The sequence below is a fragment of the Nelumbo nucifera genome, chromosome 2 (genome assembly GCF_055504915.1).
Source record: "Nelumbo nucifera cultivar China Antique chromosome 2, China Antique-T2T, whole genome shotgun sequence".
NCBI classification, from domain to species: Eukaryota; Viridiplantae; Streptophyta; class Magnoliopsida; order Proteales; family Nelumbonaceae; genus Nelumbo; species Nelumbo nucifera.
In genome coordinates, this window is record NC_142650.1 from 3,402,103 (window position 1) to 3,413,612 (window position 11,510).

The 11,510-nt window shown below is 35.6% G+C and overlaps 1 protein-coding gene across 6 annotated transcripts; it reads left to right on the plus strand.

Moving 5' to 3' along the window:
* The first annotated feature begins 1,790 nt into the window (after positions 1–1,790).
* On the plus strand, positions 1,791–9,361 carry LOC104594584 (UDP-glucuronic acid decarboxylase 6). 6 transcript variants are annotated; one of them, XM_010254933.2, is made up of 16 exons: positions 1,791–1,978; positions 2,059–2,217; positions 2,400–2,513; positions 2,786–2,861; positions 3,225–3,329; positions 4,869–4,955; positions 5,380–5,467; positions 5,776–5,867; positions 6,893–6,957; positions 7,043–7,131; positions 7,354–7,431; positions 7,551–7,644; positions 7,822–7,888; positions 8,015–8,078; positions 8,182–8,222; positions 8,878–9,361. In XM_010254933.2, exons 5-16 carry the CDS (start codon positions 3,246–3,248, stop codon positions 9,061–9,063), a joined length of 1,035 nt encoding a protein of 344 aa, XP_010253235.1. In that variant the 5' UTR covers positions 1,791–1,978; positions 2,059–2,217; positions 2,400–2,513; positions 2,786–2,861; positions 3,225–3,245; the 3' UTR covers positions 9,064–9,361. The 6 variants fall into 6 exon arrangements, with proteins under 6 accessions (XP_010253235.1, XP_088753137.1, XP_088753136.1 ...); XM_088897011.1 differs by lacking the exon at positions 1,791–1,978 and having other exon boundaries at positions 2,041–2,217; positions 2,400–2,707; positions 2,794–2,861; XM_088897010.1 differs by lacking the exon at positions 1,791–1,978 and having other exon boundaries at positions 2,041–2,217; positions 2,794–2,861.
* The last annotated feature ends 2,149 nt before the right edge of the window (positions 9,362–11,510 follow it).

Consider the following 11,510-nt stretch of genomic DNA (forward strand, 5'->3'; position numbering starts at 1 on the left):
CAATTCACGGGTGGGGATTAATGCATAGAATGAGGGCATTTGACATTTTGAATGTTTATAGATCTGTGATGAAATTCAAAAATTTGCATTGAATCTACGGTACTTTTCCTTAAATAAAACAGCTTAGCCCACCGCCAGGGTACAAAAGGATGTGCAGAGGTCTGCCACTGCCACCATGCTTGAACCATGCTTGAACGTGATGCGCTTACTGCTCTGTCGGCCAATAATATCTGAATATCTCTGATCGATGATGCTGTCACTTATTAGATGTTCAAGGTGCTTCGTTGTTGCTGGAGATCATATGGTGAGCGAGTAATCTCCTTCGATGATGAACTGAACTCGATCGTCTTGGTTGCTCATGCTTTTGCAACTGAAATAGCTATTGCTTGCTGAGACCAGTTTTGTTTAATTTACCTTACCAAAGCAGTCTCTAGCAATTAATTTCAATATCTACCCTCTCCAACCTGTTATTGAATATGGATTGATGCATTTTCCTGATACTCTCCACCATTGAGTTTTCAAGTCTCATTTATACATGGTTTTCAGAGCTTTCACTTTCTACTTTGTAGGCTTTACTTGTGGGGGCTACATATTTAGGGGCCATTTGGCAAGCTTTTTAGGGAATATTTTCTAATAGTTCGGATAGTTAAAAGACATTGAGCTTTTGCATTAAGATCTGACTATCTGAGCAGCCTGGAGCCATTTTGATTAAGGCGTGTTTTTGCACGTCTTTTCACACAAAAACAAATAAAAAAAAACATAAAAACTCCATTTGGAGCTTCCCGAAAATCATACGATTTGGGTTTCTCGCATCTTTTTGGCACATCGGCTAGATCTATCACAAATCAAACGGAAAAAGACCGAATCATGGTCTGTCAGGCTTATAAATAGCCGGCATACCATGCAAAAAGACACGACAAACAAGACCTTAATTATTGATGTAAAAAGTACATATATTTTATTTTCATTTGGTGTAAAAGGCAATGTTTAGAGAATCGGAGAAGGGAGAGGTTCACGGGTCAAAGGTTCAACCAGGGGCGAATTGTGATGATGTGGCATATACATATATATACTATGGATCATATAAATACTACATATAATATATTTTACACCTTTTAATGTACTTAAATATGGTGGATATGATAAGCTTCTTAATTTTTAAAACAAACGACTAGGGTTCAAGCCTTCTAACTTACATTTTCTTTAAAAGATGTGCATAATAATATAATATATATAATAAATAGTCTGGCAATTTTATGAAACCATGACCAGTTTCGATTGAACTAGCCGGCTAATTAGTTCTCGGTGGGTTTTAAGCAAGTCTGGTTATTGGAGTATGACCGAACTAGTCAAAGCCTTGAGTCACAGTTCAACTGATTCAACTGGTCAATCTGATCCGATTTTCTAAACACCGGTAAAAAGTAGGGGTTTTTATTGTTTAGTCTACCTCAAAAATCTTAACCCCATTGTACAGGTGAGATGAATTGTGAATTAATGCCTAAAAAGTATACATATAGGGGGCTATTAGTAGACTAGGAACAGATTTATAAGATAGAGTGAAGTAGGTATTTAATTTTTTGGTAGAGATATTTTTTAGGGATAAATAAACTTCAATCCACCTCATAAATCTAAAATTACATCCCTTCCTAATCTACGTTGATTTGGTATCTCAGGATTCTTCCCACTTATACTGTGGGGCTCAGATTTCTGGGGTAGATTAACTATAAAAATCCTATTTTTTATTGAATCAATATATAGGGCCACTCTATGAGTTTGTGACAAACTGACAACGACCAGAGGTGAAAAAGCAAACCGAATCGGATCGGATTCCCTTGGTGGAACCCATTATCTGCATGGCGTTCCTTTTGGAGAATAGATTTTTCACGAATTACGTGGACGAGATAGTCAGATAGCTCGCGAGAGAGAGAAAGAGAGTCATACTAGGAAACGAAAACGAGCTCCTGCTTTGTTAACAAAGGTAATGAAAATGCAGCAGCAACAGACTCATCCTCAATTAACGGTAGTTTGGATTTTGGAATTGATGTGTTTTGGACGCAGTTTTGACTTTTGAGAAGACAAAGGTTAAGTTAAGATTATCCTTCTCCACGCTACGTTTCGTATTCGTTGAATTGGAAACAGAAAGAACGTTTAAACTTTAGCTGAATTTTGGGAGAGATTTTCGGGTGATTAATAAGATGGAGTTGGCAGTGGCACTCGGTATGGTACTTTGGTATAGAAATTTTAGAAATTGGTTTTTGTAGAGATTTCTAGAATTTTAGAAATTTTAGAAACAGATTTCTGTATTGAGTGTACGCGTACTTCTCCGAATTTTTTAAGAGAGATGCTTGGACCCACGGTCTACGTGGCATAAATCTTTTTTTTTTTTTTTCTGAACATAGATAGATGTCCAGAAAGACCAGGAGACGGAGAACAGAGGAAGCCGTGCGTCTTCTGAGGTTTATTATACTGTCTCTGCAGTTGTTGTGGATTGATTTTTCATATCTCACTCGAAGGTAAGAAACAGCATCTTGATTTTCTTTTTCTTAACTTACACGGTTTGGGTTAAGTTGTGCAGTACAAGCTAGATTCAGATCTGAAATCGTTTGGTGGAGACTTCCTTTTGGATTTCGAGGCGTTTTCAATTATTTTACTTTACTTGAATTTGAAGGATTCATCATCTCGTTTTTTTATTTTCTAGTTGGCGCCGGTTGGTAGTAAAGTGATCTAATTTTTCCATGGTTTCCATCTCCTTATATATAACTCTTGATACCGAGTGTTTTCTTAGGGTTTCAGTGATCGGGAAGAGAAGAGGAAACTAGTGGTTTCTCCTCCTTCTTTATTCTTCTGAAGTCATCAATCAGGTTCGTCGTTCTGATCTTAAGATTGTGAACTTGATTTCTTGTTATTATCACGAAAGAGAGAAGTTGAAATTTTTATGTTTTTGAATCTGGTCGCGGGAAACGTATTCGAGTATTGGGTTTGATTTGAAATATTTATTGTTTAGTTTAGTTGGTCTCATGGATAGAAGGTTGATCCGTTTTGATTTGTAAATATGAGTCTTAGTCTCTACCCGTTCCACCCGGACAAGGTTTGCTAGCTAGATCTTGCAGTCTTATTTTATGTAGATACTCTTTGTGTATTGCTTTCGGTTAACTATATTTCCTTCCTAAAGATGACATAATTATACTTTGCAGTTTAATGGTTATGTTGGGAAACTTTAACAGGTAACAAATATCTGCTAGGCAATGGCTAATTCTTCCAATGGAGAGCATACTGTGACAAAGCCCCCTCCAAACCCATCTCCATTGAGAAATTCCAAATTCTTTCAGGTAAATTGCATTTGGAGATTTCTGAGGGCTCATTCCAGGTGGAAATCCCTCCATTTAATTGGTTTATATCTTTTCTTATATTTGTGGCATTTTCTCTGTATATTACCTGTTACTTTTCCATGCGTGCAGCATTAAAAACTGGTTTCACTTTCTTACCATATCTTAGTTACCAGTTGATGAGGAGAAATCTGAAGCAGTTTTTTTAATAAACTATTATTTTAACTTCCACAGCCTTATATAGAACCATGAGGTTGTGACTACTAGATTGTTGAACTAATGGAATTAAATATTCCTAGTTATTCAACATCTTTATGAATTAGTTGGGACTAACCTCATGACATGCTTTTTGGCATCTAAAATGCCTTTCGGAGCCAATAGAAAGTTTCCATGTCATGTTCTACGATTCTGCCAAACATATAATATAGTTTGCAAACATAAGAATCTCCATATTACCATATGAAACCCCTTAAAAAAAAAAGAAAAGAAAAACAGAAAGAACCTGACTTGATCTGACTATGATGTGGCCAATGCTGACAGTGACAGTCATCAGATAGGGGACCTTTGAATTTGTCAAATGTTAATTTCCCTATTGCAATTCAGGTGCCACCCATGTATTGGAACTTTTATCATGATAATATAACATCGTCCATTGTAAGTTTCAAAAGTTTAGTAAAAGAAAGATCCAGAAAAGGGCTTTGTTTTACCACATATCATGCCCCATGAACAGACTGGAGAGGGGAACATGTGGAACTTATTTTCATGCTATGATTTCTATGTATAAGATTCCCTGGTTAAATGAGTCTCCAGTATAATCAAGGTTTAGAATGTTGGTGTTGGTGAAAATATTGGTCAAATATGTCAGAAAAGTCTGAAATATCAGATGGAGATATTTTTCAGAATTATAGACATGATGGAAACATACTAAGGTTTGTGAACAAAATAATATGTTTCAATGGTATCCTATAAACTTTAAGAGTCAAAACCACATGATAGAGTGAGTTCAAGCAAAATTTAAACTCATAGTAAGTGCAAATTATTCTAACAGATCAACTAAATAATCTATTGCACAAACAAAAACTTATATTTAACTTCATGTTTGAAAAGAATTTCAAGATGACTCAAAGTGCTAATCATGTTCATTAGACAAGCAACAATACTGCTACTCGACATTTCTACAATATTGCTACCAACTTATATTATAATATCATCTATTGTGCTCAATATAATGTTGGTAGTTTTCACTAAGGAATATTAAGTTCTAATAGAAGTTCTTGTCAGTATCCATGGAAATGGAAATATGTTGTAGAAATATTAGGAAATGTGTGTACATGTTAAACCATGAGTATAATTGTTTGGAAGCTTCTGATGTTTGTGGATATACCTTAAGGCTCAAGCTTCATTTTTAAAATTTTTAGCACATTATAATTGCCCTTTTTTGTTCTTCATTGGAGATAGGTATCTTCCATGTGCAATTATTTTATTCTTTTCATTGCTTTTGTTATTGTTGTTGATATTAAACAGCTAACTATGTGAATGCAGTCCAATATGAGAATCTTGGTTACTGGAGGAGCTGGATTCATTGGTTCTCACCTGGTGGACAAATTAATGGAAAATGAAAAAAATGAGGTATACATATTTTCTCTCTTCCCTACTGGCAGGCCCATGATGTTGCTCCATAACCACTGTGTCTAATTTCTGGAGCAAGGTTGTTGCCCTTGTTCCATAAAGAACACCTGACTTAATAAGTAGTGTGCAACTATTTGAGTGTTGATTCTAAATCAGTGATAGTTAAAAATATTGCCCTTTCATTTAGATAGTTATACATCTCTGCTCCTGTCTTACATTTCCAGCCCTAAGCCCAGATAAAGGAGGTTTATTTCAAGTTAGCAGCTGGCATTAAAAAAAAGCCTTTAGCCAATCCAATATGAACATGACTCCTGAATTTTTTTGCGCAATACCAGGTGATAGTGGCTGATAACTAGGAATATTTAAGGCTGAGTTGAGTAGAGTTAAAATTGAGTATATGTCTGCTCTTGTCTTTGTTGCACAGGTGATAGTTGCTGATAACTACTTCACTGGGTCAAAGGACAACCTGAGGAAGTGGATTGGTCATCCAAGATTTGAGCTTATTCGTCATGGTACTTCTCTTCTTTACTTTGATCTAGTTTTAAGTCCATCTCATAAGGATGCATGGATTCATGTTGAGGCATCCATGCAAGGTGACCTAAGGATGCATAGGTGATGCCTTGACAAATGTGCACAGAATGGTCTGGATCTTATAACTTCTACTTCCAAAAAGATAAAATGGAACCCCTGCCTGCCCTCTGTATATGTGGGGTACTTCCCTGTTTTATATCTTATATATTGCTTCTATTTCAAGGATTTAGGGAGATGATGTTACAGTTTGATAGATAACTTAAATATTTTTTACTTGCTTGTTATGCAGATGTCACAGAGCCATTATTGATTGAAGTTGATCAGATATACCATCTGGCTTGCCCAGCTTCCCCAATTTTTTACAAATACAATCCTGTAAAGGTGTGTATTTCATTTTTTTCTTACAGATATGAAATATTTCAGTGAGGCGTGCAGCAAACCACACATCTTTATTCATTCTTGTTCCTTGCTTCAGTCAGAGAAGAGTTCCTTTTCTAATCATTGGCCCCTGGTTCAGTTTGCATGGTTGCTTTTTTACCAATAGAAACAAGTATATAAAAAAAAGAGTAAAAGAAGAAACTAAGAAACAATAAAAAGGGTATACCAGGAGTGCATAGATAAAGACCCAAAAGCCCTCCCATCAAATAAAATTGAAATGAGAACGAGATCTCTCTTTGATATCTCACAGAAATGATAATGAGAACAGTGACTGATGGTAGTCTGAGTGATGCCTAGAAGTACAAGCAATAATGTATTCAATAAATTAAAATAACAGTGTGCATAATCACATATCCATGACAAAGAAGTCATTGGGTAAAGCATTTTTGGTATACAAAGAAGTCAGTTGTTTATTGAGCTCCAGATAAGATATGCATGTCAATATTACCAATTGTAACATTATCATTGTATGAGTTCCTTTATGCAAGTCACTAGGTGACTGAATTCATCTTTGGCATTGGACAATTGGTATCCTTGGTAGTAGGTGCCTAAAACTGCATAGGTATTGCGGCCTTTGATACTCAGGTACTTGTACAAGAATTCCACATCATGACAGATATTTCAAGCATCCAGGAAACATAGGTTTTGGTTGGCATTATCCTAGTCTTTTTCCTTCCATGCCACAAATAGGAAGAGGCATCTACAGTTTGAGTGGCCCTGAAAATGGCAGCAAATATACTATTTTGGATAGAAGTGGATCTCACCTATCCATGCCCAACTTGTTTAACTTTCATTCCAGTGTAGAATATGGTATATAAATAAATTGGAGACTATTATTCTTACTTTATATTTCACAATTTCTGAAAAAATTATTGTCATTTTGAAGCTCTTGGTAATTTTGTGGCTCTACTTCTAAAGATTAGACTTCAAAATTTGTTTTAATTGGTGTTTATATCATTCTTCAACAGACAATAAAAACAAATGTAATTGGGACACTGAACATGTTGGGACTTGCTAAACGAGTTGGAGCAAGGTGATGTTACTACTTGTCATTCACTTTGATTTGTGCTATTGTAGTGATGCATGTTTTTACTCTTGGTATTACAATCTTCCAACAGGATTTTGCTGACCTCAACGTCGGAGGTGTATGGAGATCCCCTTGTGCATCCTCAGACTGAGTCATACTGGGGCAATGTTAACCCAATTGGTATATTCACCTCTTATTTCTATAAAGTAATACCTTAATTGCTAAAGTACATAGATGTAATTGTGATAATTCTTCCAAGGTTATTATTTTTTTAATTATTGTGTTAGATAATATAACAATGAAATCTGTATAGCCCTAGAGGAAAAGAATACTTGTAGGTATGCAACTCGGACAGAAAAAGATATTTCTCATTGTCAAATATTATTCTAATACGTATCTCAGGAGTCAGAAGTTGCTATGATGAGGGAAAGCGTGTGGCTGAGACTTTAATGTTTGATTATCACAGGCAACATGGAATAGGTAAATGTTGAGTTGGATTCTCCACTGGGGATATGACTTCTTAGAATGTACTTTTGTTTTTCTCTACAAAGTTCATGAGGCACTGGCTCATTTTCCATTGTTGGTGATTCTTGTAACAGAAATACGTATTGCTAGGATCTTCAATACCTATGGACCTCGAATGAATATTGATGATGGGCGTGTTGTCAGCAATTTCATAGCTCAAGCTCTTAGGTAGACTCAATTGGATCTCATGGTTTTTTCCATCATGTTTTGTCCTAGGACCAGAGAACAGTATATTGAGAGTTATAACTGAAATGATTATTGTTCTCTATGGATTACTAGATATATTATGCGATTCATATTTCTCTTATTTTTTGTTGTTCATCTTTTTGCTTCACATTCATGCAGAGATGAGCCCTTGACAGTTCAAGCACCTGGAACACAAACTAGGAGTTTCTGTTATGTCTCTGATATGGTATGAAATAGTTAGTTATTTCCCTTGCAGGATTTCTGTAGCATGAGATTCACCATTAAAAATGGGTGCTCATACTAGTCCTTTATCCCTCAATTTTATTTTATTTAATCTATTCATATATTGAAGGTGGATGGCCTTATTCGACTCATGGAAGGAGAGAACACTGGGCCAATCAACATTGGAAATCCAGGTTATTTAACAAACTGCTATTAAGCATACTCATATATATTAGTATTCATGGTTTGGGAAGTTATTTCTTTGGCATGAATAACATGGTTGCTTGTGCACTATAGGTGAATTTACAATGCTGGAACTTGCCGAGACAGTGAAGGAGGTTTGTATTATATATACTTATTTTTTTATGCAGAAATGACATTTTATGTTTCTTATTATGCTAGTTGATATGTTGATGCTTGTGAGCATATTCAAAACAACTTACATAAGTGAAAAGCATCACTATTTTCAAGTAATATAAGCTGTAATATCCCTCACAATACCACTAAAAACAGAAAATGTGACCCACTGTCTTTTAGTATCAGTCAACAATAAATCTGAAATCTTTTTATATATTCCCATTGTTTATCTTCAAACACCTTTCTGTTTCCTTCAAATGGTCCAACAAACAGCAAACGGTAAGCAACTCCACACCATCTTTGCTTTCTTGCTCCCCCTAAATGATGGCCACTTAGAGAAACTTTCAGCATAATCTAGTCACCTGCCACGCAAATGCTTCCTCCGCCTTCTGAACTAGATGATACTTTTTTGATCCCCTCAAGCCTTCCTACAAGAAATCTCTTTAGCCTTCCACCTATGGAGTTTTTTCTCCACTCTTTCAATGTTTGGCCTAACTAGTAATGTTCCTTGACCTGCTACACTTTGTTGCATGCATTGGTTCAAGAGCCAATACCTGTTGGGTCACAACTATAGGATCTGCCCTATGCCAAACTTCATCTGGTAGTTTAACATGAAGTACTACATGTGGCTTGCAGCTAATCAATCCTAACGTGAAGATAATAATGGTGGAGAACACACCAGATGATCCACGCCAGAGGAAGCCAGACATCACTAAGGCAACGGAGTTATTAGGATGGGAACCAAAGGTCAAATTGCGCGATGGCTTGCCCTTCATGGAAGAGGATTTCCGCCAGAGGCTTGGAGTGCAGAAAAAGAAGTGAGGAATTACGACACAAATTTGTGGGCAGCTGGTGGATTTTGCAGTCAAATAGATTTCAATTGAATCGTCAGAGATGCATGGGATCCGATTTTCTAAACTTTTTCCTTAGTACAATAAGATATTAAGATTTTTTAGTTTTTCAGACAAGTCATTTTTTTGCATCACAAAAGTGTAAAATTCACAGTTGGGCGGTGTGATTGGTCAAAGCACTTTCGGTATTCATCATAGATTTAACCCTTGCGACGATTCTCGGGTGCTGATATAAATTTCGGGTATATGAAGCTGCAATAGTTATCTGACGCGTTGTCATTGTTATTCTCATCACGACTCATGAACTTAAAGAATGATATACTTAGCATTGGGTTTAATCCAATAAGACCCGATTATAATTCATACCTATACTTTTAATATATAATATCTTCATATATATGAGCATATTATATTATATTATATTTATTAGGATAAATTATTAAAATCTCCTCTGAATTGTATAAAAAGTTCAGTCAAACTTTTAAGGGAGGTTTTCAGCAAATTACTCTATTTATTATACGACAGGCTTTGCCCACTGTCCACAGTCCACTGAACGTCTCAAGATGGGCCCCTTGCAAGATTCAAGATGTTAATGGTTGATGCTGCCCAAAGGATTTTCGTTGAAAACGCAATTACGAATTCAAGAAATGGGAAGAGATAGGTGGTTGGGGGGTGGCGTCCCTGTACTTACTTGGCAACTAAAGCCACGTGAATTAAGTTTTTTGAGAACTGATTTTATTTATACACCACCATTCATAAATCATGAAGATGAAGGTAGTCATAATTAAGTCTTTGACATGGGTGATGGGGAGTGGGGACACCACCACCTTGTTTCATTCCCTTTAAGAAGAAAACTCGAAGGATGCCCATCACTCCATCGGAACAGGGAATGTACACATGTATGTAGCTGTCTCTATAGGTATCAATGCATCATGATATGATATGATACTATTTCTAGAAAAGGATAGAGAATGATTAACTTACAAGAGTCCAGATAATTTAGCTGTACCACCTGGTTGTTTCTTCTTTGCCATGTATTAGGTTTTGAGAAAAACAAAGCAAAATGATTGAAAAAATATAACCCATTTCCGTAAAGAAAAAAATAAGATGGGAAATGTCCCACATCACAATATATCTTTGTCTAAGTATTTATCCAACCATTTCTATTAAATTCAAAGCATTAATATATAGGATTTTGTAAGACTATCCCTTCTGCTTTTATCCTTTGCTGACTCCAAAGTTCTCAGAAGCTGCCCACCACTCTGCAACCCATTCTGGCATGCCTTATATTGGACTCAGCTGCATAAAAGATTGAATTGTTAGAATTCATGAACATAATTCTTATAGCAGCTATATGCCTATTTAATAAAAGTACTTTCATAAGGGCATATTTTGAAAATTTAAAAGAAAATGAAAGACAAAATAGTCACAAATGCTTATTTAAGTACTTATTGGAGAAAAAGACTACCAAACGTGCCAAATGCAAATAAGTGTCTATTAGAATAAGCACTTATTTTTAACTTAAACACTCCTAAACATGGCCTTGGTTTGTTATGCTGTCTGGATTAATTCCAGTTTGCATGTGAAACATACTGCCCTAGCAAAAGGGTATTGAAAGAAAATGTTGTTTTGAGATTATATGATCTAATTGCAAAGTAAGCAACACTCATCCCTAGTTAAATTCTTTATTTTATCCTTTATGAGAACCCCTGCCTAATAGGTCTTCCACCGAAAAATCTGAAATGTATATGGGACTTTTGTTTTCCATATCTGATTCCAATTGATACCTGAAACCGAGCTGAAGGGAAAAGTCTAGTAAATGTTCTGTAGGCTGATTTTACAATATATACACATGATTTTTTCCTCCACAAAAAGTAATCCCACGTCACAGTATATCGTTCAAATGGTTGGAACCAAAATGAACATTGGTTGTTCAAAATGTGATGATCATCAAGAAATCCGGACCTCTTGTTTTCTTTCCTATCCACTTTGAGTCTGGATTTAGCTAGTAGGCACAGCATTCACAAGAATCTTTTTCAAGAGTAGCTGAGGGTGATACATTATACAATTAGAAATGTTTGTTGAAATAACAAGAAGGTTCTTATATCAGTATTAATACTAGAGGAGACCTCTGAGATGCATGGGCTGGTTTTAACAAGATGCCCTTATTACATTCAGTTCCCTAAGTGGTTGTGGGTGAACTAAAATAGCCCCATATTTGATTCCTTATTTTAAAAATTCAAAAAAAAAAAACACAAAATTCTAAAGTTGGAAAACAATGAGTCTGACGGTGGTCAATTGCATTTTAGAATATAGTGTAGATTTTAAGAATGCTATCCATATCCAAGAACTGTTGTTCCTCTTGTAAATTTCAAAAGCAAAACAAAATCAACTGGTTCCAAAACAAATTATAAAACA